This window comes from Hemiscyllium ocellatum, chromosome 9 (genome assembly GCF_020745735.1).
Source record: "Hemiscyllium ocellatum isolate sHemOce1 chromosome 9, sHemOce1.pat.X.cur, whole genome shotgun sequence".
Taxonomy (NCBI): Eukaryota; Metazoa; Chordata; class Chondrichthyes; order Orectolobiformes; family Hemiscylliidae; genus Hemiscyllium; species Hemiscyllium ocellatum.
Genome location: NC_083409.1, coordinates 50,071,721 through 50,097,966, shown reverse-complemented (window position 1 = coordinate 50,097,966; position 26,246 = coordinate 50,071,721). Strand labels below are relative to the sequence as shown.

The following is a 26,246-nucleotide window of genomic DNA, read 5'->3' as shown; positions in this document are numbered from 1 at the left end:
ATAGAAACTATACATACATGATACAATCTCAGACAACTTAACTGAAGTGAAGTTGGGCTAGCTCCCTGCACCCTTTTGTCTCCAGAACTTCTCGTGATTTCCCTGGCAACAAGAACCACACCCCACTAATGACCAGCTCGTGAAGGATATGGTGGATTGCCAGTGCACAGTGGGCGGCACGGTGGCACAGTGGTTAGCACTGCTGCCTCACAGTGCCAGAGACCTGGGTTCAGTTCCCAACTCAGGCGACTGAGTGTGTGGAGTTTGCACATTCTCCCCGTGTCTGCATGGGGTTGCTCCCGTTTCCTCCCACAGTCCAAAGATGTGCAGGTCAGGTGAATTGGCCATGCTAAATTGCCCGTAGTGTTAGGTAAGGGGGGTAAATGTAGGGGAATGGGTGGGTTTCGCTTCGACGGGTCGGTGTGGACTTGTTGTGCCAAAGGGCCTCTTTCCACACTGTAAGTAATCTAATCTAATCCCTTATCTAAAATGCTCCAGCCAAGCTGGTTTTCGGAATTCCGAATTTTTTGAATTTCAGAATAAGTGGCAGTTTTTTTTTAGATTAGATTACTTACAGTGTGGAAACATGCCCTTCGGCCCAACAAGTCCACATCGACCCACCAAACGCAACCCACCTCAGACCCATTCCCCTACATTTACCCCTTACCTTACACTACGGGCAATTTTGATGGTGAAATTTTTAAAAATCTTACCGAAGGAGCACATTCGCTACCACGTTCTCGCCATGTCGGCGTGGGTTTCCTCCGGTTTCCTCCCACAGTCCAAAGATGTGCAGGTCAGGTGAATTGGCCATGCTAAATTGCCTGTAGTGTTAGGTCCATTAGTCAGGCGTAAATGTAGGGGAATGGGTCTGGGTGGGTTGCTCTTCGGAGGGTCGGTGTGGATTTTTTGGGCCGAAGGGCCTGTTTCCACACTGTAGGAAATCTAAATCTAAATCTAAAAAGTAAAACAGGGCCTTGAAACAAAATCAAGGACTGGTCATGCCCCACCCCCCCCACATTGCATCTGAGTGACACACATCGAATGGGTGTAGAGTTGGTTAACTGTTTGCACACCAAACAATCTTGTTAATGAGAAAAAAACTTAACAAAAAACCCTTCAGACTTTGGAGCTTTTCGGATTTCAGGATTTTGGATAAAGGATTGTCTACTTGTCCTAAGAACGGGAGCAGAAGAGGATCCCTGCAGATCTTGCTTGAGCTAAAGTGGCCTTGAAACCCTTGGTTTCCACACCTCAATAGTCTGTGCTACAATGTTCCTCATGGTAGCATGGCTACCATGTATTCCATGTATGCTGGTCACATGTATTGGGATGCAAACTGGAATTATCAGCCAATTTCACAGTAGATAGTCCTGGTTTCCTGACAGTCACTTCCTCGTCATCGAGAGTGTAATGCTGGAAAAGCACAACAGGTCAGGCAGCATCCGAGGATTAGGAGAATCGATGTTTTGGACAGTCACGTTCTGTTTGGTGTGGTGGTTGCAAGATTGAGTTAAAAGTGGATTGACAGGGCATCATATTGTCATGATCACACTGTCAGTGTGGTTGTTTACAGTTGCACAGTGAGTGTTAACATTTTGTAGTTGGTTCATCTCAGTACTTGGATACTGTGCCTGCAAAGGCCCGTGTGTGAATTGACAGGAACCTGCACCACAGGAAATCCTACAATCCCAGCAAAACCACATGCACATCCTACCTGCTGCTATTCAGAAAGGACACAATAAACTGCTCTCTTGGTATAAAGAATATCTGTCATCTGTCTAGCAAAACTAAACAGTGACCTGGAATGTCCACATACCACCTACATCAAACTGAAATCAAACCAGCTCCACAAAATTCAGCTTCACAGCCACTAGCAGCTCTGTCCTCACCCTACTCTGAAGATGCAAATAGTGGCAGAATTCTGTGAGCATCTGCTTTGTGAAGCACAGACCATGCGCTAGTTCTGGCTTAAGTGAACCTAGGTGCTGACAGAGGCCATAAATGTATGAGACTTGTCTGATAGACCTTCTTTCATTCCTCACCTTCTCTCTGTAAATAGCTTGCTTTTTTTCTGCTTTATCTCGTCTTGTGTTGATGCCCATGGGAAATGCAACTATAGGATCATGACTGGGGAAAAGTAGTCTGGCCAGAGTGCTTACATTAACATTGAAGGCCTTATCCATGTGCAGCACAACTTGCTGACTTCACTAACTTCAATCAATGCATCAAACCATCAGACACCTATAGACATTCAAACAGAGCCCATAGAGATTAATCAGCAATTCAAAGTTAAAGATCATTTCTGTTGTAGGAGATGACTGCCATTTGTACCTGTTGCTCCTGGGATCATCTTTGGACAGATCTACTGTCACCAACTCTTCGTGTGGTACACTTATCAGGGTTAAGTGTAATTTATTAATCACCAGTAAGTCTTTGACAGAGGAGGCATGTATTTGAGAAGCAAGAGTAGCATGTTTCATGCCGAAGGATTACCTTAGCTTATGACTGGTTAACTACCTTAGCACTAGATAAGAGATCTTATTATCACCTAAGAAATAGTAACTAGGTCAATGGTACATAACTGTAGACTGTAGAATTGATTAACAACAAACAAACTAACCAGCTCCTCCTTTTATGTATGCCACAGTTAGTATGATGTTATACCTTTAAGAGATATGGTCATGATATCATTTTATCATGGTATGTGATCCAAGGTTATAACTGTTTCATACTCCATCTTACCTCAGATCACTTGAAGCATGACAGTCTACTGGAAGAATGCTGCTCTGTTGCAACTTAATAGCTTAAAGCTAGCCCAGACACTTGTATACCTGAGGAATGTAATGTTTAAACATAATAGTTGTAGTAAGTATCACTGGGTCTTCCGTATCTTGCTCTCCATGTTCAGATTACAATATTATGTGAGATAACATAATTATTGCCATATCAATAAGGTAAATCAGCATATTGGAGTCAAACTCACATCACCTCCCAAGACACCCAATTATATATTAGGAGCAGAATTGTTCTAAAGCTTCTGAGAAAGCCCTTTCAGGCCAGCTGTAGCTAACCTCTGCTCGGGAGCGCTCTCCTGTTGTCAATTGAATCTTCAGCTGTACATCTTTAAAAGAGGGTGTAATCAAAAGTGACAAGATTTAAAATGGCAGAATTACTGTTACATTCTGATTTTATCATCTGCAATAATGCATATTTATGCTCATGCTCTTAACATCCTCACCAAAAATAGCATTTCACAAGCACCACCCCAAAAGTCTGTGTAGCACAAAACAATTATTATTCCAAATTTGCACCCACACCAGTGAAACTATAAGTACTTTGTAGGCAATTTATTTACCAAGATGCGGTGCATGTAATCAGTGTCAATTTCCCCCTGGTGATTGGACACAAAGGCCAGGGGTGTTTGTGGACCTCAGTTCCATTCTCCCCAGGAGAAGTTGTCATTCATTGCAATTTTCCTGGGGTTGGCATTGAAGAATGATGCACAGGCTCTCAAAATAGCCAATCAATCAAAAGCGTTCCAGTTTAGGAGAGCATGGCAAGTTGGGCTGAGAAGTGGCAGATGGAGTTTAATTCAGATAAATGCGAGGTGCTGCATTTTGGGAAAGCAAATTTTAGCAGGACTTATACACTTAATGGTAAGGTCCTAGGGAATGTTGCTGAACAAATATACCTTGGAGTGCAGGTTCACAGCTCCTTGAAAGTGGAGTCACAGGTAGATAGGATAGTGAAGAAGGCGTTTGGTATGCTTTTCTTTATTGGTCAGAGTATTGAGTACAGGAGTTGGGAGGTCATATTGCGGCTGTACAGGTCATTGGTTAGGCCACCGTTGGAATATTGCATGCAATTCTGGTCTCCTTCCTATTGGAAAGGTGTTGTGAAACTTGAAAGGGTTCAGAAAAGATTTACAAGGATGCTGCCAGGGTTGGAGGATTTGAGCTATCAGGAGAGGTTGAATCAGCTGGGGCTGTTTTCCCTGGAGTGTTGGAGGCTGAGGGGTGACCTTATAAGGTTTTTGCAAGGTTTGGGAAGGTTTGTAGCTCAGGTTGAGGTTTAGGTTGTAGGTTTGCTCGCTGAGCTGTAGGTTTGATATCCAGACGTTTCATTACCTAGCTAGGTAACATCATCAGTGGTGACCTCCAAGTGAACTTCCAAGCGACCTCAACCTGAGCTCCAAACCTTCACAAACCTTGCAAAAACCTATGGGCGCAACACGCTACAACTTGCCCGAAAATGGGAAAGCTTCACTTGGAGGTCGCCACTGATGATGTTTCCTCGCCAGGTAATGAAACATCTGGATATCAAACCTACAGCTCAGCGAGCAAACCTACACCCCTTATAAGGTTTATAAAATTATGAGGGGCATGGATAGGATAAATAGGCAAAGTCTTTTTCCTGGGATCGTGGAGTCCAGAACTAGAGGGCATAGGTTTACGGTGAGAGGGGAAAGATATTAAAGAAATCTAAAGGGCAACGTTTTCACTCAGAGGGTGGTATGTGTATGGAATGAGCTGCTGGAGGAAGTGGGTGAGGCTGGTACAATTGCAACATTTAAAAGGCATTTGGATGAATGAATGAATGGGAATGGTTTGGAGAGATATGGGCCAGGTGCTGGCAGGTGGGACTAGTTTGGGTTGGGATATCTGGTCGGCATGGACGGGTTGGACCGAAGGGTCTGTTTCCATGCTGTACATCTCTATGACTCTATGACTCTTTTGTCTGGAAAGGATGATGAGTAACAGAGATCATGTTACAACATGGAGACACCCTTTCGCTAACTTTTCCATATTTTTAATTGAAATATAGATACAGTAGCCTGTTCACCACCAGAAAGGGATAGATGGGGAGATCCTTCCACAGGGTTGCCTGTATTTGCTGTTGCAATTGAACTAGCAGAAAAAGCCTGCATGTCTCTGCGGAGCACTGGTCCCCAGCATGCAGCCAGATATCTGCGCCTCAGTACCTGTACTGTCTTCTGAAGCTGTGAGAAACTAGAAAACCCTAAATTAACCTACTTCAGACTTGACGAGGTCTGATTAAGACTAAATAGCTGTGATTCAGTTTGTTGAACTTTTGCACCTGATTTTAAGGTTCTGGGTTCAAGTTCTATTCCAGAGTTTGACCACAATAATCAAGATGACACTCAAGTAAAGTACTGAGGGAGGACTACACTGTCAGAGGTGCCAGCTATTAATTGAAGCATTGCCAGAATGCTTGTCTGCTTAATTGTGTGTGCATTAAAAATTCATGACATTATTCCAAAAAATAACAAGGGAGTTATCCCTTAAATCAACATGGCAATAACAACACATGACCACTTTGCTTTTTGCGAGAGTTTGCAGTGCATAAATTAGTTGCTGTGTGTCCTTCTTTACAACAGTAACTGCACCAAAGCATGTTAGTGCTTGTAAAATGCTTTGAGATTTTTAGCAGTTGTGAAACGTGCTTTATTAGTACAAGTTGTTCTTTCATTTCAACCATCTGGCACACGGAGGTGTGTGGTCCTGCCAGCCCCAAGTCAACCTTTGGTAAGCATCAGAATTTTTTGTACCCTGTCTGCCCCTGTTTCTGTCTCAGCTGGGCTGAAACATTGAACCCAAAGAATCTTATGGTGTAATAAGCAGACATCCCAATGTCTGCACAAATCTTCAAAACCACGATCCAGTTAATGTCAAATTCTCATTTCTTTTTCACAGCCCTTCAAATTTTTGCTTCAATGGAAATATCCAGTTCCTTCTTGAAGGTTGCCATCGTAGCTGTTGTTCTGCCGAACATTCAGATCATCATAACTGACTAGCTGTTTCTTTGCTCTTCAACTGGGTTTGTCACTTTGGACTGGAATTTGACATGGAAACACTCACCATATGATACCATTATTTGCTTTTGGGTCTGTCTAGAACAAAATGTACCAAGTTCTGAATATACAATTTCTGCACTTAGTTTTGAACTAAGACATTCACATAAACATGTTCAGTATAATGAAAATAAAAATTCAAAATAATCGAGGATTGAAAGAGGAAGTTGGGTAAAAGGGAGGAATACTTGCATTAGATGTAGTTAGATAACATCTATGTTAAATCTTGTGGTTCTTACTTAGCAAACAACTTTTTGATCTAGCTACTGAATCTTGTAAAGATCACTACGTTTGATATGATATAATGATATCCTGCCTGTTGGTACATAAAGCTGTCACAGTTTGTGAGAAATATAATGTGCCAGATTTTGTTGTTAGTATGACTTGTACTTGTATCCATCAGCCCAAAACACTGTGGTCCATTATGTTATTTAGACCACGAACCTAAAAAAAATCCGCAGACTGAGAAAACGATGGAATATGGGATCTGAGCAAACACAGCAACCAAGTGTATATATCCTGAACAAATGAAATTGAAGGATTAAAAAATAATCAGGTCATGGATTTGAGAAGGAGGATTCAAATACAGCGTGAAAATTTTCAATAAAAACTGAAAGAACTGTGGATTCTGGAAATCAGAAAAACAGAAATTGATGTCAGCTCTGAGGAATGGTCACTGGATCTAAAATATTAACTCTGATTTCTCTCCACAGGTGCTGCCAGACCTACTAAGCTTTTCCAGCAATTTGTGTGTGAGAGAGAGATCAGATCAGATGGAGAAAGAAGTGTTAACGGAAAGTTCTCATGCTCATATTTCTGACCACAGTCCAGTGCAGAATTCAAGGAATAGCACCTCATTTTCCATTTCAGCATTTAACAGCCTTCTGAACTCAACATTGAATTTAACAACTTCAGAACATAATGTCTGTCCTCCCACTTTGTTTCTATCTTTTTTAAACAGTTTTGCTTTATCAGAGTTGACCCATATTAAGACCACCTCTGGATCCTTGCCATTTCTCCAGATCCATCACCCGTTCTCTTTGTTTTGTTACTTGTTTAATCTCTAATCACCCTCACCCTCTACCCTTGCCCTGAGTGTGCCGCTGTTCCACTGCTCCTCCCCACCTTTTTCTACACTACAAAACCCATCACTGTTCTGAAGTCCGATTAAATTCAAAATGATCATTCTCTCAGACCTGCTGATTTTCTCTCGCACTTTGTTTACGTGCTGAATCTCCTAATGTTTTGGCTGTGTCCTTTTCATTGCATTTCATGGAGGGTTTCTCTTTGTGATGCCGAGTGGGTATTGCTTGTCCCAAACCTGCCTCATTAATTCCAATTCTAATACTGAACAACCCAAATGGCCTCCTTCTTCAAAGACCACAATTTCCCCTCGATGTGGTCGACAACACTCTTCACCGCATCTCCTCCACTTCACGCTCCTCTGCCCTTGAACCCCGCCCCTCCAATCACCACCAGGACAGAACCCCACTGGTCCTCACCTTTCACCCCACCAACCTCCAGATACATCTTATCATCCTCCGTCGTTACTACCACCTCCAGACAGACCCCACCACCAGGGATATATTTCCCTCTCCAACCCTATCAGCATTCAGGAGAGACCATTCCCTCCGCGACTCCCTCATCAGGTCCACACCCTCCACCAACCCAACCTCCACTCCCGGCACCTTCCCCTGCAACTGCAAGAAGTGCAAAACTTGCGCCCATACCTCCCCCCTCACCTCCCTCGAAGGCCCTAATGGATCCTTCTATATCCGTCACAAATTCACCTGCACCTCCATTAACTGTATTCGCTGCACCCGATGTGGTCTCCTCTACGTTGGGGAAACAGGCCACCTACTTGCGGAATGTTTCAGGGAACACCTCTGGGACACCCGCACCAACCAACCCAACCGCCCTGTGGCTGAACACTTTAGCTCCCCCTCCCACTCCGCCAATGACATGGAGGTCCTTGGCCTCCTCCATTGCCAGACCCTGGCCACACGACGCCAGGAGGAAGAGCGCCTCATCTTCCACCTAGGAACCCTCCAGTCACACGGGATGAATGTAGATTTTTCCAGCTTCCTCATTTCCCCTCCCCCCACCTTATCTCAGTCCCAACCCTCGGATTCAGCACCTCCCTCTTGACCTGCAATCTTCTTCCCAACTTCTCCGCCCCATCACCTCTCCGGCCTATCACCCTCACCCTCACCTCCTTCCACCTATCATATTCCCAGCTCCCCTCCCTCAAATTCCCTCGCCCCAACCTTTTATCTCGGCCCGCTTGGCACACCAGCCTCAATCCTGAAGAAGGGCTTATGCCCGAAACGTCGATTCTCCTGCTCCTCAGATGCTGCCTGGCCTGCTGTGTTTTTCCAGCACCACATTTTTCAACTCTGGTCTCCAGCATCTGCAATCCTCGCTTTCTCCTAGTTGATCTTAACCTACTGCAAATCCTCTTGCAAGGATGCCTACCTTGAAGAAGCTCTCCTCCTCCCTCAACAAGGATCTCAGTGAGTCCCTCTCTCACTGCACGTCCCCGGTCATCTCCTCTGCACAGAAGCTCTTCAGCCACGTCCTGAAACAGACTCGCTACCACAGCCACATCTCCTTCCTCAGCACCTGTCTACGGAACCGACTGACCCCGCATGGATTCCGGACTACATTCAGACCAACACAATTTGGACCCAACCAGGACAACCGGTAGCTACATCAAATCCGAAGCCTCCAACAACAGACCTCCCTTCGGATTCTCCGCTCCACGCTTGCAGCCATGAGCCGCCACTTACACTCCCTACAGTCAGCCCTGCTCCAGCTCAGGACAACACTCTCCCAGACCTGCAAAGGACCTTTGCTGTTCTTCATCCTCAGAAGAATTCATACACTGAACAAACACTTTTTCCTTGCCATATCGAACATCAAAGAAAGTAAGTACAAAAAACTTTCATGTACTCACCCCCACACTCCGGATTCCTTGACCATTCCTGAACCTTCACCCGACCTACAGAACTGCTCGGGTACCATTGCCCATGCGGCCGCTGCAGCCACCACCGCCGCGGTGAACGGTGATGTCACTTCCGCCCCCACCGCCGCATAGACAACAGCCACCACCGACCATGCAGCCTCCGCAATCGCCACCCAGACAACCGCCTCCACGATCGCCAGGAAGACCATCGCCGACAGATACACGGCCGCCGCAGGATCCATGGCCACTGGGACCAGCGCCGTTTCTGCCCGGCGTGCCACTTCCACCCCCGGAGCTGCCGTCGCCGCAGCCACTTCCGCCCCCCAGTGATGTCACTCACCTGCTCAAGGACCACGCCGCTCCCACATCGATCTCTGCCCCCACGATTGATTCTGCCCCCACGACTAACCCCGCCCCCACTCCCAGCTCCAGCCCCACACCAGGTCCCAGGTCCTAGCTCCCAGCACTGCCATATTTTCACCATCCCTCCATACCTTCCCCTCTCTGAGGATGACTGATCAGTCCTCAGCAGAGGCCTCACCTTCATCCTCCTATGCTCCCGGGTCAATGAGTTTGACACGCGGCGAGACATCGAACAATTCTTTCGCTGCTTTCTCCTCCGCGCCTACTTCTTCAACCAGGATTCTCACCCACCCTCTGATAACCCCTTCTCCTGCCTCCAACACACCCCATCCACCTGGACACCCCGTGCTGGCCTCTTACCTGCCCTTGATCTCTTCATAGCCAACTGCCGCCGCAGCATTGACCGCCTCAACCTGTCCACCCCTCTCACCCAATCCAACCTCTCACCCTCACAACACACAGCCTTCCACTCCCTCCGCTCCAACCCCAACCTCATCATCAAACCGGCAGACAAGGGAGGCGCAGTGATAGTTTGGCGTACCGATTTTTATACCGCTGAAGCTAGACGCCGACTCGTGGACACCTCCTCCTGCTGCCCCCTTGACCATGACCCCACCTCACACCACCAAATCATCATCTCCCAGACCATCCATAACCTCATCACTCAGGAGATCGCCCATCCACTGCCTCCAATCTCATAGTCCCACAACCCCGCACGGCCTATTTTTATCTCCTACCCAAAATCCACAAACCCCACTGCCCCGGCCGACCCATTGTCTCAGCCTGCTCCTGCCCCACCAAACTCATCTCTGCATACCTTGACACTGTCTTGTCCCCCTTAGTCCAAGGGGGACATTCGGGTCACCACCCACACCCTCCACCTCCTCCGTGATTTTCGCTTCCCCGGCCCCCAATGCCTTATCTTCACGATGGACATCCACTCCCTATACACTTCCAACCCCCATCACGAAGGCCTCCAAGCCTTCGCTTCTTCCTCTCCCGTCGACCCAACCAGTACCCCTCCACTGACACCCTCCTTCGACTGACTGAACTGGTCCTCACTTTTAACAACTTTTCCTTCCAATCCTCCCACTTCCTCCAAACCAAAGGAGTAGCCATGGGCACCTGGATGGGTCCCAGCAATGCCTGCCTCTTCGTCATATATATGGAGCAGTCCATCTTCCACAGCTACACTAGCACTACCCCCTACCTTTTTCCTCCGCCGCATGGATGACTGTATCGGCGCTACCTCGTGCTCCCACGAGAAAGTTGAACAGTTCATCCACTTTACTAACACCTTCCACCCCAAAATCAAATTTACCTAGACCATCTCAGACTCCTCCCTCCCCTTCCTAGACCTCTCCATTTCTATCTCAGGCGACTGACTCAACACAGACATTTACTACAAACCAACTGACTCCCACAGCTACCTAGACTACACCTCCTCCCACCCTGCCCCCTGTAAAAACACCATCCCATATTCCCAATTCCTCCGCCTCCGCCGCATCTGCTCCCAGAAGGACCAATTCCAATACCGAACAACTCAAATGGCCTCCTTCTTCAAAGACTGCAATTTCCCCTCCGAAGTGGTCGACGACACTCTCCACCGCATCTACGCTACTTCTTGCACCTCCGCCCTTGAACCCCGCCCCTCCAATCACCACAGGACAGAACGCCACTGGTCTTCACCTTCCACCCCACCAACCTCCGGATACAGCGTATCATCCTCCATCATTTCCGCCACCTCCAGACAGACCCCACCACCAGGGATATATTTCCCTCTCCAACCCTATCAGCATTCAGGAGAGACCACTCTCTCGTCAGGTCCACACCCACCACCAACCCAACCTCCACTCCCGGCACCTTCCCCTGCAACCGCAAGAAGTGCAAAACTTGCGACCACACCTCCCCCCTCACCTCCCTCCAAGTCCCCAATGGATCCTTCTATATCTGTCGCAAATTCACCTGCACCTCCACACACATCATTTACTGTATCCATTGCACCCGATGTGGCCTCCTCTATATTGGGGAGACAGGCCGCCTACTTGCGGAACATTTCAGGGAATGCCTCAGGGACACCTGCACCAACCAACCCAGCCACCCCGTGGCTGAACACTTTAGCCCCCCCCTCCCACTCCACAAATGACATGCAGGTCCTTGGCCTCCTCCGTCGCCAGACCCTGGCCACACGACACCTGGAGGAAGAGCACCTCATCTTCTGCCTAGGAACCCTCCAACCACACGGGATGAATGTAGATTTCTCCAGCTTCCTCATTTCCCCTCCCCCCACATTAGTCCCAACCCTCAGATTCAGCACCGCCCTCTTGACTTGCAATCTTCTTCCCGACCTCTCCGCCCCACCCCCTCTCCGTCCTATCACCCTCACCCTCACCTCCTTCCACCTATCATATTCCCAGCGCCCCCTCCCCCAAATTCCCTCCCCCCTACCTTTTGCCTCAGCCCACTTGACACACCAGCCTCATTCCTGGAGAAGGGCTTATGCCCGAAACGTCGATTCTTCTGCTGCTCGAATGCTGCCTGGCCTGCTGTGTTTTTCCAGCACCACATTTTTCAACTCTGCCTCATTAAGTAATAACCTCAGCCCTCTGGCACCTCTTTCATTTGATGCAAGCCTAATTTTCCCATATGCTGTAGCTAGAGATTTTCTCTGAGATATGCCAGCATCCCTGACATCTGCGCCATCTTGGAACTCCAACTCTGCACCAGGTCAAATGTTGTATCTGAAATTACCGTTCACTGTCAATGTAGTGGCATTGCTGCCACAAACCAACACTTCTCACAAGGCATAAGTGGCACCACTGAACTTGTGTGTGCAGCTGCATATTGCTATCACAATTTAACCTGCAAGCCACACAGCTCACTTATCTTTAACCCATCTTACAAAAACAGAAATTCTAGAGAAACTCAGCAGGTCTGTCAGCATCTGTGGAGAGAAAGCAGAATTAATGTTTTGTGTCTTCAGAATTGATCCTCCAACCCTCTCTAAGTCGCTGCTACTCGTATCTCAACATCCACCTGGAATCTTACTATTGTTTATTGTAAGACCATCATAGACAGGAAAGCCTCCCAATACCCTCAGAACATTCACTTTTCTTCAAATATACCAAAACAGACAGAAATCAAACAGAAGCTGCATTTGCCTCTTGCAACAACCACCACCCACCAGGTCAGTCCAAGCGTTAAACCTCAACTTCAGGAGGTAGAAACAATGACTGCAGATGCTAGAAACCAGAGTCTAGATTAGAGTGGTGCTGGAAAAGCACAGCAGGTCAGGCAGCATCCGAGGGGGCAGGAAAATCGACGTTTCGGGCAAAAGCCCTTCATCAGGAATAGAGGCAGGGTGCCTGCTCCTCGGATGCTGCCTGATATGCTGTGCTTTTCCAGCACCACTCTAATCTAGAGTCAGCATCAGGAGGTCTGTTGCCTGCTCCACCATGGCCTTGATGAAGGATTTTGTTTCTTATTAATTTCCAGATTATTGCAGGCTAGGCCAGCATTTATTGCCCACCCTTAATTGCCCAGAGGGTAGTTCAGAGTCGATCACATTGCTGTGGGTCTGGAGTCACGTGTAGGCCAGACCAGGTAAGGACAGCAGTTTCCTTAAAGGAGATTCAAGAACTTGATGGGTTTCTCCAAAAATTGACTACAATTTCATGGTCGCCATAGATTTTTACTTCCAGATTTTTAAAAAATTGAACTCCAGTTCCATTATTTGACATGGCGGGATTCAAACCCAGCTCCACAGAACATGACCTGGGTCTGTGTATTAATGGTGATAATACCATGAGGCCATCACCTGGCCCTCATGGGTGGCTTTGCATCTCTATTCCACCTTAATTAACTAACTTGCAATATTCTTACATTTTATTATAACAACATCAACAACAAAGTAAAATGGCTTTCAGAAACTAGCTACTTTTAGAAACTAGCTTTGCAGAAAAATAAATGTAGTGTATTTTATCTCAAATTTCCAGTATATTGATAAGATGGGGAGTGCCTACGTCATTGCTAGAGCACACTTGCAGACTTGAATCAGAATGGCAAATCAAACTCTGGAAATTAATAGGAATTTATTATTTATTTGCTCTCCCAGTTGAAGAAATATTTGGCACATGGTCAAATTAAAAGGAAGGAAGCATACAATGTCAGAATTGAACAGAACAGAATGGCGTATTTGCTGGAGGAAATCATAGAAACAGTCTGAGTGAGACTTTAGGCTAATTTGAGTGAGAGTGATAACTTTCAGTTAAATTAATTGAGTTGAAGTCCATGGCATAAAAGATAATGACAGTTGATCGAGTGACAGCAGGGATATTGATGAGCAGTTGTTTTTTTGGACGAGAACGAATTGTTCTCCAGGTATTGGAGCTTTTCTTGTTATATGTTAGTGACCAAACCTATTATAGAAGACACTGTTTCATAATTTGCAAATGTTACAAAACTTGGAAATATAAGGAGTTATGAGATGGAAAATGACAGACTCGAAGGATTAGTAGAATGGGTGCATACATGAGTGGTGAAAATTGTTGCAGGAAAGTGTCAAATGATACATTTTTGTAAGAACACCAGGAACACAAAGAACTCAAGGAAGGCAACATAACTAAAGAGGGTGCAGCAGCAGAGAGACCTGGTACAGGTGCAAAATGTGTTCAATGTGACAGGGCAGCTTGTGAAACTGGTTAGATGGACAGATAAGATCCAGAGCTTACAATGGAGATAGAGTGCAGAAGCAACACAGTTATGAAGACTTCCTTTAAAACATTGGTTCGGCCTCAACTAACACATTATGACTAATTCTGGCTACTGCACTTCAGGAAGGATGTGAGGATTTATGAGCTGCAGAAAAGATTCACCAAAATGATTCCAGGCCTAAGGGACTTCAGATTTATGAATAGTTTGGAGAAGCTGCGGTGTTCTTCTCAAAGAAGGGAAGGTTAAGAGGAGATTTATTAATAGCCTAAATCAAGAGAGGTCCAGAAGTAGAGAGTAAGAAGTTGTTCTCATTGACAAAGATCGAGAACCAAAGGACTCATGAGGAAACTATTTTTTTAAAATGCAGTTAGACTCTGAACTGATTGACTGAGAATTTGTATGTAAGCGTGTGTGTGTACCGTGGAGGGAGAGAGGCAGATTAACTTGTGGCTTTCAAAAGGTAATTTGTTGAGAACTGAAGGGAAAACAGTTGCTGGTTTATGTACCACCTGCAGTGGAGTGGGACTAGCAAAATTGCACTTCCAGAGAGCTGGCAGAGGCTAGAAGGGTGGAATGGCCTCCTTCTGTGCTGGAACCATTTTAGGTTTCTTTGATTGAAACAACCAACGTAAATTAGTGAGGACTGTGGTGAAGGAGAAATGTAATTTAGTTCGATGGAGCTTTAGAGGCTGATGAGGAGGTAGCACAGAAGTCAAAAGTGGTGTTCAGAACATTAACATGATATTGGAGATGCAAGTAGGAGGATTTTGTAATGTATACAATGTGGAGTTTGAAGCACTAATCAAGATAAATTAAGCTATCACAATTGCAAACTGTACATTTCAGTATGAGTCAGCAGTCTGAGGACAAGGGAAAAAGGTTACAGACTTATTGGCAGGAGGGGAATAGGGTGGCTGTAATCTTGGTGATGTTGAATTTGGAAAACAATATACCTGTGGTCTGGTTCTTGACAAGCAATTGGCTTCGCTGAGTTGATAATGACAGTTAAAATCCCAGGGCTGGATTAGTTGCCATATGTTCAGGAGTTGGAGCATAGATATGAAGAAAAGAAGAGGTACAAAGATGGAATTGTGTTGTATAGAGACAGGAGGAGAAGCAAATGCATTGATGGTGCATCATACAGAAAAGACAGCGTATTTGGAGAAAGTATGGAACACAGCAGAGAGATTGAACAAGACAAGATTGGATAAGACGCAGCAATTATAGTAACATTAAATGGTGATTTTATGTCAGTGTGGTTGGCAGTATGAAAATAAACTGAAGGAATTCAAACAGACCATTTTCAGACAGGTGAACCTCCAGGTACTAAATGACAAAGCATTCAAAAAAGAAACAAGAAATTATTTAGAACGAGTAACCAGCTAATGTCATGTGATCGTTGAGAAAAATGACATCTTTGAGAGGATTGTAGCCATCAGCAATTTTGTTTACCTTGATTTCATCACCAATGGATTTCCTTTCCAGGAGAATTTCATTGAATTTTCGACAAGCTAAGCTCCGTTTAATAATAGTTTGCACCAGCAATGATACTGAGACAGAGGTGTTACTGACTGTTGTCAAAGAGAGGGAGGCATTCTCTACCCGATAATAACATATGGCATTCACTTGAGCGGTCACCATGTCACTGGATATAACCTACAAAAGAAATGGAGAACCTTGAGTGTTACAATTATTTCTGTTTCAGCAGAAGCACTCAAAATCAAATGCTAAATGGAATCAATTTGATATGTTCAATACTGATACCTCTACATTTACACAGATAGAAATAAATGAGCAAGATAATGAAGCCATGAGAGAACATTGTTGCAAAGTTAAAACTGTGATTCTGAATATTCAAGTGTATTTGACAGGAAGGAATGAAAAGGGTGTGGGCGGCTCAGTTAATTAAGGGTAAGGTTAGTACAGTGGTGAAAAGGAAAATAAGCTTGCAGAAGAGTTGAGTGATAGGTGTGAAATTCTGAAAGATACCATCACAACCTATAGTAAATCTGCTTTTAGTGGGCATGATTTGGAGATGCTGGTGTTGGACTAGGGTGCACAAAGTTAAAAATCACACAACACCAGGTTGTGTCATTGTACCTGACAATTGTGTCCTCCACAACCACTTGATGAAGGAGCGACACTCCGAAAGCTAGAGCTTCCAATTAAACCTGTTGGACTATAACCTGGTGTTATGTGATTTTTAACTTTGCTTTTAGTGGGGAATATTAACAAGGTAGTGGCTGTGCATTTAAAGGTATGGGATAAAGAAGGGAAACATTTTGTACATTTTGCAAATAAGTTTTGTTAGTTGATAGTAATACAAGGTAAATCTAAGAAAGTAATTGTGGATAAGGTGATGGAAAAGTAGATAAGGACTAGATTTGGACCTGTGGCATTTTTGTTCTGATTTGGGGAGATGGTGGTGTTCTTTCCAAATGGTCCATTTAGAGATATGTGTGCAAATATGCACAAAATAGTTATGAATACAGCAGCAAAAAGCACCTTTTGCAACATGGTGTATGAAAGGAACTGTGCAGTAAAGAAATGAAAAGGTTCAAAACATTTTGACAGATCAGCCAAACTGTAAATTATCTACATTGGCATGGGCTGTATGTGCTGAGAATTAGTTCGAGATGGTTGGAGGATATATTCCAAGTTAGCTCATTATTAGTAGGAATCCTAAAGTTCCATCACTAATAGGTGAACAGCCCCAGTTTGGGAAGGGGCGATAATCAGTTCTGGTTTTTTTTTGGAACATTTGAATGCACCGCATGCAGACAGAAAGGCCTTCATTAAATCCATGGGCTTAGAAAGAATTCCATTGCCTTGAGGTAAAGACATCAAAAACCAATTTAAACCTCGGAGATCTGCTTTATTATAAGAGCAAGAGACTTAAAGGATGGAAAGTCTGGGGTGCGGTGAGGTTATTGGTAAAGACAGAAAAGTAACACTTGTATAACATGGGAATCAGACTGTTCAGGTGCTCTGTTTAAGGTTGTTTGGTATGGATTACAGTACAAGTTTGCAGATTCTGAAGGAGCTACTGAAAATAATGAGCCCGAGTAGTTCCTGTGCTTACCCAAATGTTGCTGGGCTATGAGGATCAAATGGCTACAATTCACAGTTTTTCTGATGATGGACAGTTCAGTCCTAATGATCGACATTAGGCTATTGATACCAAAGAGCATCTGCCTAAATTGGGTAAGTTACGTATAGAAGGGGCTAGTCATGAAGAAATGCAGAGAAGGCCATCAAAAACATTTAAAGCTGGGTGAATGTGCAGGATGTTCAGGCCATGGATAGGGCACATGAAGGACAAAGATGGAATGCAAGAAAACTCAATGTAAGCTCAGGCCACAGGTCTAGAAGTGAACATGACCCTAGAAAGAAGTTCTATTAATAGGAAGGGAAGGCCAAACATCTAACAGTCCAGAAAAAAGAGAGAAGGCAAGATGAAGAATGTAGTTTAACAAGAGCAAGAAATGTGATGCAAGCCAGGAATATGAGTGGGAGACGAAGCCTATGTGATTCGGAATTCCTAGTGGTCACAAAGAAACTGGAAATCAAGTGAATCAAAGGTGTCATAGAACAAATAAATGTGAAAACTGGAGGGAATATAAGGGTTATGCAGAGGTCCCAAACAGGGGACAGTCAGCCCTATCATATAACTGGCTATCCACCAAACAGGGGGCTCCTGCAGGGATGTACAAAGCCAAAGCAAACCCTATGGCATGAGGTTTTGGAGAAAATCTGGGAGACCAAGATATTTGAGGCCAGTTTTGTTAGTAACTGTAGATCAATTGACATTAAAGATACACTTCTGCAGGGAGATCAACCTAAGAGGGAAGTATCTCTTCTTCCTTCAAAAGATGCACTAAATGCAGTGGGAACAACTCTGGATGTTAAGTAAATATAAATATGGCTGAGCGATGTCTCAAGTGTTTGTTATTTCTCAGTAAGGTCTGTTTTGTTCAAGTTGGGATGTCTTCAGTTAATAGCAGATCCTGCCATGTTTTACTTGCTTGATGATGGGATAGTTTTCAGGTACCATAATGATGCATGCAGATTTTTATTTGTGCAATGGAAACAGTGAACTTGAAAACATTATCATAAATGGTCTTAAAGCAGAAGTCACAATTATAAACCACGCTTCTGGGGCTTTTAAGTTTATTGAATTGGAAATCAAGCAGGATGAATCAAATGCATCAGTAATCTTATTTGCAAAATGTTAGCCTTTGCTGGTTATTAAAGTAAATCACAAAAAGATGCAGTAGCTTCCAAAATTGAAATGGAGGAATTGTAAAGTCAAATTGGACAATTCAGTTGGTTCCACACCCAAACAATTCCAAATGCTAGTTCTGAAGTATTAGAGTAGAGAGCAACAGTGAAAAACCTTCAGGTCGGAACTATCATTTGGGCAAATAAAACATTGAAAAAATTAAAAATGGAGTATATGTTTTGAAATTTCCATATCTGGGAGATGCTAAAATCGGAAACTTGTATTTTTAGTAATTCTTACACATGTCAATCTCTGTGAAGGGTTCTGTTGTGCGGAGAATTTTAAAAAAACATTTCTTGTGGGCAAGGGAGTTAAATAAAATCATAGAATCCCTACAGTGTGGAAGCAGGCCATTTGGCCCATTGAGTTCACCCCATCCCTTCAAAGAGCATTCCACCTGGACCCATCCCCCCTAACTTATCCCTGTAACCCTGCAGTTCCATGGCTTATCTACCTAGGCTGGACATCTCTAGACACTAGAGGCAATTTAATATGGCCAGTCCATGTAACCTGCAAGCCTTTGGACTGTGGGAGGAAGCCAGCACACCTGGAGAAAACCCACACAGTTTGAGGATGATTGCACTCCCCATTAAACTACTTTAAAAAGTTGTTAATATTCTTTAGGCTGCACTTCAGCCCCATGCTTCTGATCTTTGGGCACTCAGTGTGGAGGGGGAAAGTAATTTGGAGGATCTCCTCATGGATCTGCTTCTGGACATGGCTTAAGTAGCAATCAACAAGTCCAGGCAGCAGGCCATGGAAGGAGTCATAGTTGCTGACTACCTGCCAATCTTCTGCATCTACGTTCACACTTGAGTTTTCTTGGAGATGGAGCCCGCAGTATCCACTAATACTTTTGAGCTGTTTAGGGGAAAGTGTCTAGCACATGAACCCCTCCAGCTCCATTTTAATTTAGTCCCTCTTTCTTATCCCTTCTCTTTTATTATTGTTGCACAGCCCTTGGTAGGTAGTGCTTGTTAATTGTTTAATTTGTCAAACAGGTGATCTGGTGGTGAATACCAAAAGGAAAGCAATTAGTGGTTTGTGAGTTTGATGGCGTTTGTTTAATAGAACTAAACTTGTCAGTAAAATTGTAGACCTGCACTCTATTTAACAATATTTATCCTCTAATATACAACAACTTAGCTTCATGCATTCCCTGGAGCCTGTTCTCTATTCATCACATTTTTATCATGTGTTTGTCTTTTTATGCTTACTTCATGAAAAGGGATCTCCAAAGTTTTGATTCGTAGATCCACTGTATGATACGTGTCCAGACATGGCATGAAGAAAAAGAGGCCTAAAATATAAACCAATGAAGAACCACTTATATCAGAATAAATCTTATCCACTTTTTAAAAATCTTTTATCTGTGCTTCAACATCTCGACTGTTTTAAATGAAATCAAATCTTACTGGTAAAGAACCTTCAAATAAATTTACTAATCCCATTCTCTAGGATGCTGCTTTCATAGGAGTTGTGTGTTGAAGATACAGTTACAACATAATTTGCAACAAATTTTCAACCTGAACTTCCTTCAAGTGCAATCCTGTGTGGGAAGCAGGGGATCAATGAATAATTCCTTTTAATTAATAACATTAATCATTGGGGACAACTTTCTTTATATTGCTTCTCCCACAGCCACTAAATTTTGGAGTACTCTTATTGAGAGTAGGAGCACCTATCAATTTTTCCATGGTATTAGTCTTTGCAAAAACCTACTAAAACTGTGTTGATTTAAAATGATAAATTATTTTCAAAGTATAGGTGTTCAGAAACAAATTGGACAAAACACATCCTGATAAACTGTTGATAAAGGTTGACAAATTTCATTGCAGAATATAATAATTCTATACTGTTTGACCAACCAACCCAACCACCCCGTGGCTCAACACTTTAACTCTCCCTTCCACTCCACCGAGGACATGCAGGTCCTTGGACTCCTCCACCGGCAGAACGTAACTACACGACGGCTGGAGGAGGAGCGCCTCATCTTCCGCCTGGGAACCCTCCAACCACAAGGAATGAACTCAGATTTCTCCAGTTTCCTCATTTCCCCTCCCCCCACCTTGTCTCAGTCGGTTCCCTCAACTCAGCACCGCCCTCCTAACCTGCAATCCTCTTCCTGACCTCTCCGCCCCCACCCCACTCCGGCCTATCACCCTCACCTTGACCTCCTTCCACCTATCACATCTCCATCGCCTCTCCCCCAAGTCCCTCCTCCCTACCTTTTATCTTAGCCTGCTTGGCACACTCTCCTCATTCCTGATGAAGGGCTTATGCCCGAAACGTCGAATTTCCTGTTCCTTGGATGCAGCCTGACCTGCTGTGCTTTAACCAGCAACACATTTTCAGCTGTTTGGACCAATTGAATTATACACACAAACAATTTAAACAATCTGGATATAATCCCAGTTTACGTTTTTTCATGTTTGTTAAAAGTAGTTTCTTGAAGATATGGATGCTTGATGCAAGTTATTGTCCATCTCTAGTTTCCCAGAGAAGGTAGCTTGCAGTAATGATACTCCTACAATGACAATGTAGAAGTGAAAATAGTTACGCACCTAAACTGAGGTTCTGGCTGTGAATTCATTGGCTGATATTTCACTTTTTGAAAATAAAAATTATCAAAGTAAAACACTTAAATTTCATCTTGCTTAGAGACAAAAGTTACAATGCTCACAGCAACATGTCACCAATCCTAATATGCCACTGAAGGTGCAAGTAGCTACCTGGTCCTTTGGGTCTTCCTGATAGTAATCGTCCCAGTCTGAAGATCACCGCACGCTCATAATCTTGGACTATCTGGACAACAAACAAAAAATGATTATTGTACGAGTGAATATTGGTTATTGCCAACTAATCCAGGCAGAAAGTGACAAGATTTCTACAATATTTACTGCCTGTTAAATATATTTCTGTCGTGCTATATATTTTCAATAATTTCTGGTTTAGTGTTAATTGTGTTTTCTTTTGGATCCTGATTTTGTTTTATGTGTTGCTCTCCTTTAGATGGCATATTGCTAAGCAATTACTGGCCATACCCAACACTGACAAATGACGGTCAACATCTAAACAAAAACACATGACCTCTTATTTTGGAGGATCAAGTATTAAAGCTGCTAGAAATACCTCATACCCACTGAACCAACCTTCCCAAAAATGCCAATTGTTTTGTTACTATTATACTTGCCTTAACACAGAACCAGATAGAGACTGGGAATGAGACAAAAACCAGCAACAAAGTAAGGAAAGTGAGAATACACTCGCAGACGCCCGGCCTTCGGTGCTTGATACCTGATTGAGAAGAGCAGGCAGGCATATCAGATTATTACAGTCTGTTTTTAACAAACACATTTTAAACATCAAGTGTTATCTCCCGTGTTTCTTGTATCATGTTCTACTTGTCCCTTTTTCTGTTAGTTCTTTGGTTATTAGCAATGCAATACTTTGATGTCATTTCATATGTAAAGCTAGGCTGCCCAGTTTTTTTTTCTCTGGTTACCCAAGATGACATTAATTGCATACAAATTTTAATTTTTCAATTTTTTTTTTATTCATTCATGCGTGTGGGCATCACTGCTGGTCCAGCATTTATTGCCTATCCCTAATTACGCAGACGGCCATTAGGAATCAATCACATTGCTGTGTCTGGAGACAGACCAGGTAATGATGGCAGATCTCCTTCCCAGATAGGTCTTCCTGACAATTAGCAATGGTTTCACGGTCATCATGAGATCATTATTTCCAGATTGTTTTTGAATTCAAACTCCACTATCTGCCACAGCAGGTTTTGAACTCAGGTCTCCAGAACATTACCTGTATCTCTGGATTAATAGCCTAGCAATAATATCACTAGGCTATCATCTACCCTACAACTCTCATTCAACTTTACAGAAACATTGACCTCAACATTTCAAGGAAGCAGGCACAGGGTGAAATCTGAATTTAAAAGCAGGATTTCATTCTTTATTCCTTTTCTAATCTGATGGTGAACTTAATTTCCTTGACAGGTTCAAACCTCAGGGATGCTAATTCTCAGGATTACCAGAACTTATAATGAAATTAATATCACAAATGATGGGAGATGGTAGTAGAGTGATAATGCCACTAAGTGAATAATCCAGAGGCCTAGGCTGAAGCTATGGAGGCATGTGTTCAAATTTATCACTGGTGCTGGTGGAATTTATATTTGACTAGTAAACTCCAGAATATAGACCTAGGGCAGAACCTTCCCATGGCCTTAACAGTGTGGGAAATGGTGAAAAATTTGGAAGATTTGCAAGAGACATCAGGGGAGGCCTTCCTTGCTGTCAGGAGAAACAAGTGGCAATTTCCAGATGTTGAGATGAAATTCTTGCTAATAAACTCAAGAGACCGATTAATGGGGGTTATTCCCACTATCACTATTATTGTTCTCGATTCTCACTCCATTAATTTGCTGTTTCCCATTCTACCACCCATCAGATAGAAACTGGATGCTGAAATTTCTCAACATGGAAGTTAGGGCAGCTATCTGGCAACTACAGGTCTCCACTTGTTTCTCTGGACCTCTATCTTGGACACCCATTACCAATGTCTCAGGATACATTCCATGGATGGTGGCTGCATGTACCTTATGTGCACAAGTGCCAACAGCCAACACATGCCAGAGTCATTGGACTAACATGGTAGTTCTCTCATGCACTTACTTCTGCACTTTTGAGTGCAATACTATCTCTCATTGCAATGCTGTTGCAAGGACACATTGCATACAGGGACAGCACCCTAATCATAGTTTGGACTGGGTTGCATTTCAGAGCTGTCCACTTGTTTTCTGAATGCTCATTTACTTAACACCTACCTCGATGCTCACAGCATCTCTTCCTTGTTTTTAGTACTTTGACTGCTCAGTCAGAGGTTAAAGACTCATGGAACAGTCAGGGGTGTCTGTAGCTCATCAATCCAGTGAGTGGGTCTATTGCAACCAATCCAGGAACTCACAGCAACATAGTTGGTGAGTTGTACAGATATCAGTCAGGGGTCCGGTTGCTAATTGTTTGGGTCTCTCCAGCTAAGTTTCACAAGTGAGTGTGTTATTGTCAGTCCAGTTGACTGTCTAGTAAAATTCAGTTGTGGTTTTGAGGAGCCAGTGATATGGAAGGAAGGTTGGAGAACTAATTGTAGAAATTGGAGGTAGAATTGTGGAACGTAGGGGCAATGATAATACTGAAGGGGGCAGCTCAGAATATAAGGGTTGAGAATAGAGCAAAAGGTAGAAAAGAATCAAGTGAGAATGAGGTCATTGATGGTAAACAACACCCTGGCTTCCATGGCTCAATACCAGACCTGCCATATTTACCTAATAAATCACTTGGTTTGTACAATTGTGACTAGTCATGATGACAGAGATTGTCAGGCTGACAACACTCTAGTTCGATAAGCTGAGCAGATTGAGAATGTGAATGATACAAAAAGAGACTTCCAGACTGCTGCAAGGGTAGGTTGTGTGGGTCTCTCTCTTTCTCTCTCCAATAAAAGCACATGAAACCTGCAAAAAGCCAGTTATTTTCTCCCACCAGTTGTTGTAAGGTGTGCCTTTAACCAGAAATGAAGAATCTTTGTTGTTCATACACCAATTACCCTGTGAAGAAGCAAAAGAACTTGAAGACAGGAGATTGACACAAAAACTCCTGGCAAGCCAAAAGCAACATCTCCATGAATCCTGTGGGCTGGGGATATTGAAATGTGTTTCTCAATTTTTTCCCTCCCCTCTTGAAACTGGTGCATTTTGATTTTCTGTGTGTGTGCGTGCGTGTAGAGATTATAAAAAGGGGTTTAGCTAATATGCTGATAGTTCCTAACTGTTTATTTGTATTAGAATGCCCTTATTTGTAATAAGCAATAGTTCCTGTTAAGTATAGGAACTCAGCAGTGTTGATTGTAATAGACAGGTAAATCAGAGACTTTGCATACTTTGAACAGATCACTAATCTTTGTAGTAACTCCGGAAGTAGTGGGGGGGGGGGGGGGGGGGGGGTGGGATTGAGAATCAGTGCACTTTTCCAAGTGGGTCTTAACACAGATACAAAAACGTTTCTCCAAAAAGCAGTTTACACTTGAAACAGCTTAGAAAACATCCAGAAGAATGGACTTATGTCAATTTCATACAAATGCCTCATACCTACTGGAGGTTGGTTTATGGAAGACAATAGTAAAGCATCTATAGAATCAATAGTAAAGATTGATTTCTCAAATAAGACATCAACAAAAGTGACAAGCCATTTCAAAGGTAAATTTGAGTAGAGAATGGAGGATGTAAGAGTTCCCTGACATGTTTCACCAGTCAGTTTTGTATGTTGGGATTCCTACTATTCCACATGCTGTAAAATTGGCTTTATCAAGCCAACAGGGTCCAAGCTGTTGCTCACTGTACAGGCTTCATGCTGAACTAGGTACACCAAAGCCATCCTACAGGATAATAGCTACCTTGACCAGATCATTTTCATGTTGTTACCTCAGAAAGCCAATAATGGACCTAAGGCTATCAGTTTTAGTCTGAAGAGTGCCCAGCCTGTCACAGACGGTATGTTATCTTTAACAGATGAAGCTGTTCTATCTGACTCTGCTATGATGCAGCAACAACACAAATGGACTTCGTTACTAACAGGATGCTAACATCAAGCCAAAAAGAGGTTTCATACAGATCATACAAATGAGTAATGTGCTTTTGAAATTTAATGCCAGGGTGATGTCCGCAAATCCCAGAGGCTGGTGGATCATATCAAATTGCCGTTTAGCTGTTCACACAAGCAAGGTCCTGACCATTGTTAGTTGGACTTACCACACGGCCCGTTTGCATGGACTGGAAGCTGCAATTATTAATGGACAAGGCCCTGTTCCTTTACAGGCCGACAGAATATGTACCGACACTGCGCTGTTTCAATTTAACAGAAATAGGTGACTGCCTTTCTCTTATTCATTTCTCGGGGCAATGTCTTGACCAATCAGAGTCAGCCAGCTTGTTTTTGAGTGCTTTTGCCAATCAATCAGCACTCTCCTCATTAAGTATAAGTATTATTTTCCTTTGGTACTTATTGGAAATTATTCTGATGAATGCAAGCTGTAAAGCTTGGATAAAATATGTCTTTCTTCCTTAGTGATACTCGAGATCCGAACTTCCAACTCACTATTCAGGCAGATCCACTAGAATCAGGAGTTGGATGGACAGATGGTTTTCTGAATTCTGTATTGGACAGTTCGAAGGTGTTGGCAGAAGATCACTATTGTCCTCCTGGAGTGGGCAGCTGCTGTGTTGATGTGAAAGTGCTGCCATCACTGGTGACTAATCAACAGACAGGCCACAAGCTTGGAGGACAGGAGGAGACAGAAAGCAAGAGAAAGTAGGCCACTTGGAGTCCTCCTCCTTTACAATCTCCCTTCTGTTCTCTGGAGGACAGCAGTTTTATAAGGAGGATTGGTTAGTTGATCACATGATCTCCCCAGTACTCGCTCAGAATTTACCCAGACACATCATAAGTTGATTCAAGGTCCGTGGTTTAGAATTGGTGCAATAATGGCTGGGGGAGCTCCCTCCTCAGCCAGAGTCCGTTGTCTAATGTGATTCCATCTGATGGCTTAGTCTGTACCTTGTGGAATATCCTGTTGGATGTTTTGTGATTAGTTCAGGAGATGGGATCTTCTCACTCATCAAAGGTGATTACCTTCAGTTGGTTACTTCTCGACATGATTTGGAGATGCCGGTGTTGGACTGGGGTGTACAAAGTTAAAAATCACACAACACCAGGTTATAGTCCAACAGGTTTAGTTGGAAGCACTAGCTTTCGGAGCGCCGCTCCTTCATCAGGTGGTTGTGGAGTACACAATTCTAAGGCACAGAATTTATAACAAAAGTTTACAGTGTGATGTAACTGAAATTATGCATTGATAAATACCTTGATTGATTGTTGAGTCTTTCATTTGTTAGAATGACCATGATAGTTTCACTTCTTTCATGTATAAATCACAAAATGTTTTTTTAAAAGTTACATGATCAGGTTAACTGTAAC

At 43.5% G+C, this 26,246-nt stretch overlaps 1 protein-coding gene across 1 annotated transcript in view; it reads right to left on the bottom strand.

Annotated features, from left to right (window-relative positions):
• The window catches only part of LOC132818504 (podocin-like), a 48,769-nt gene that overhangs the window by 8,985 nt on the left and 13,538 nt on the right, over positions 1-26,246 (bottom strand). Inside the window, exons 2-5 of the mRNA XM_060829564.1 lie at positions 21,392-21,495; positions 20,931-21,003; positions 19,416-19,498; positions 15,369-15,572 (exon numbers count right to left, since the gene is read on the bottom strand). Of these exons, the coding sequence (XP_060685547.1) occupies positions 15,369-15,572; positions 19,416-19,498; positions 20,931-21,003; positions 21,392-21,495 (464 nt within the window). The remainder of the gene's footprint in view (positions 1-15,368; positions 15,573-19,415; positions 19,499-20,930; positions 21,004-21,391; positions 21,496-26,246) is intronic.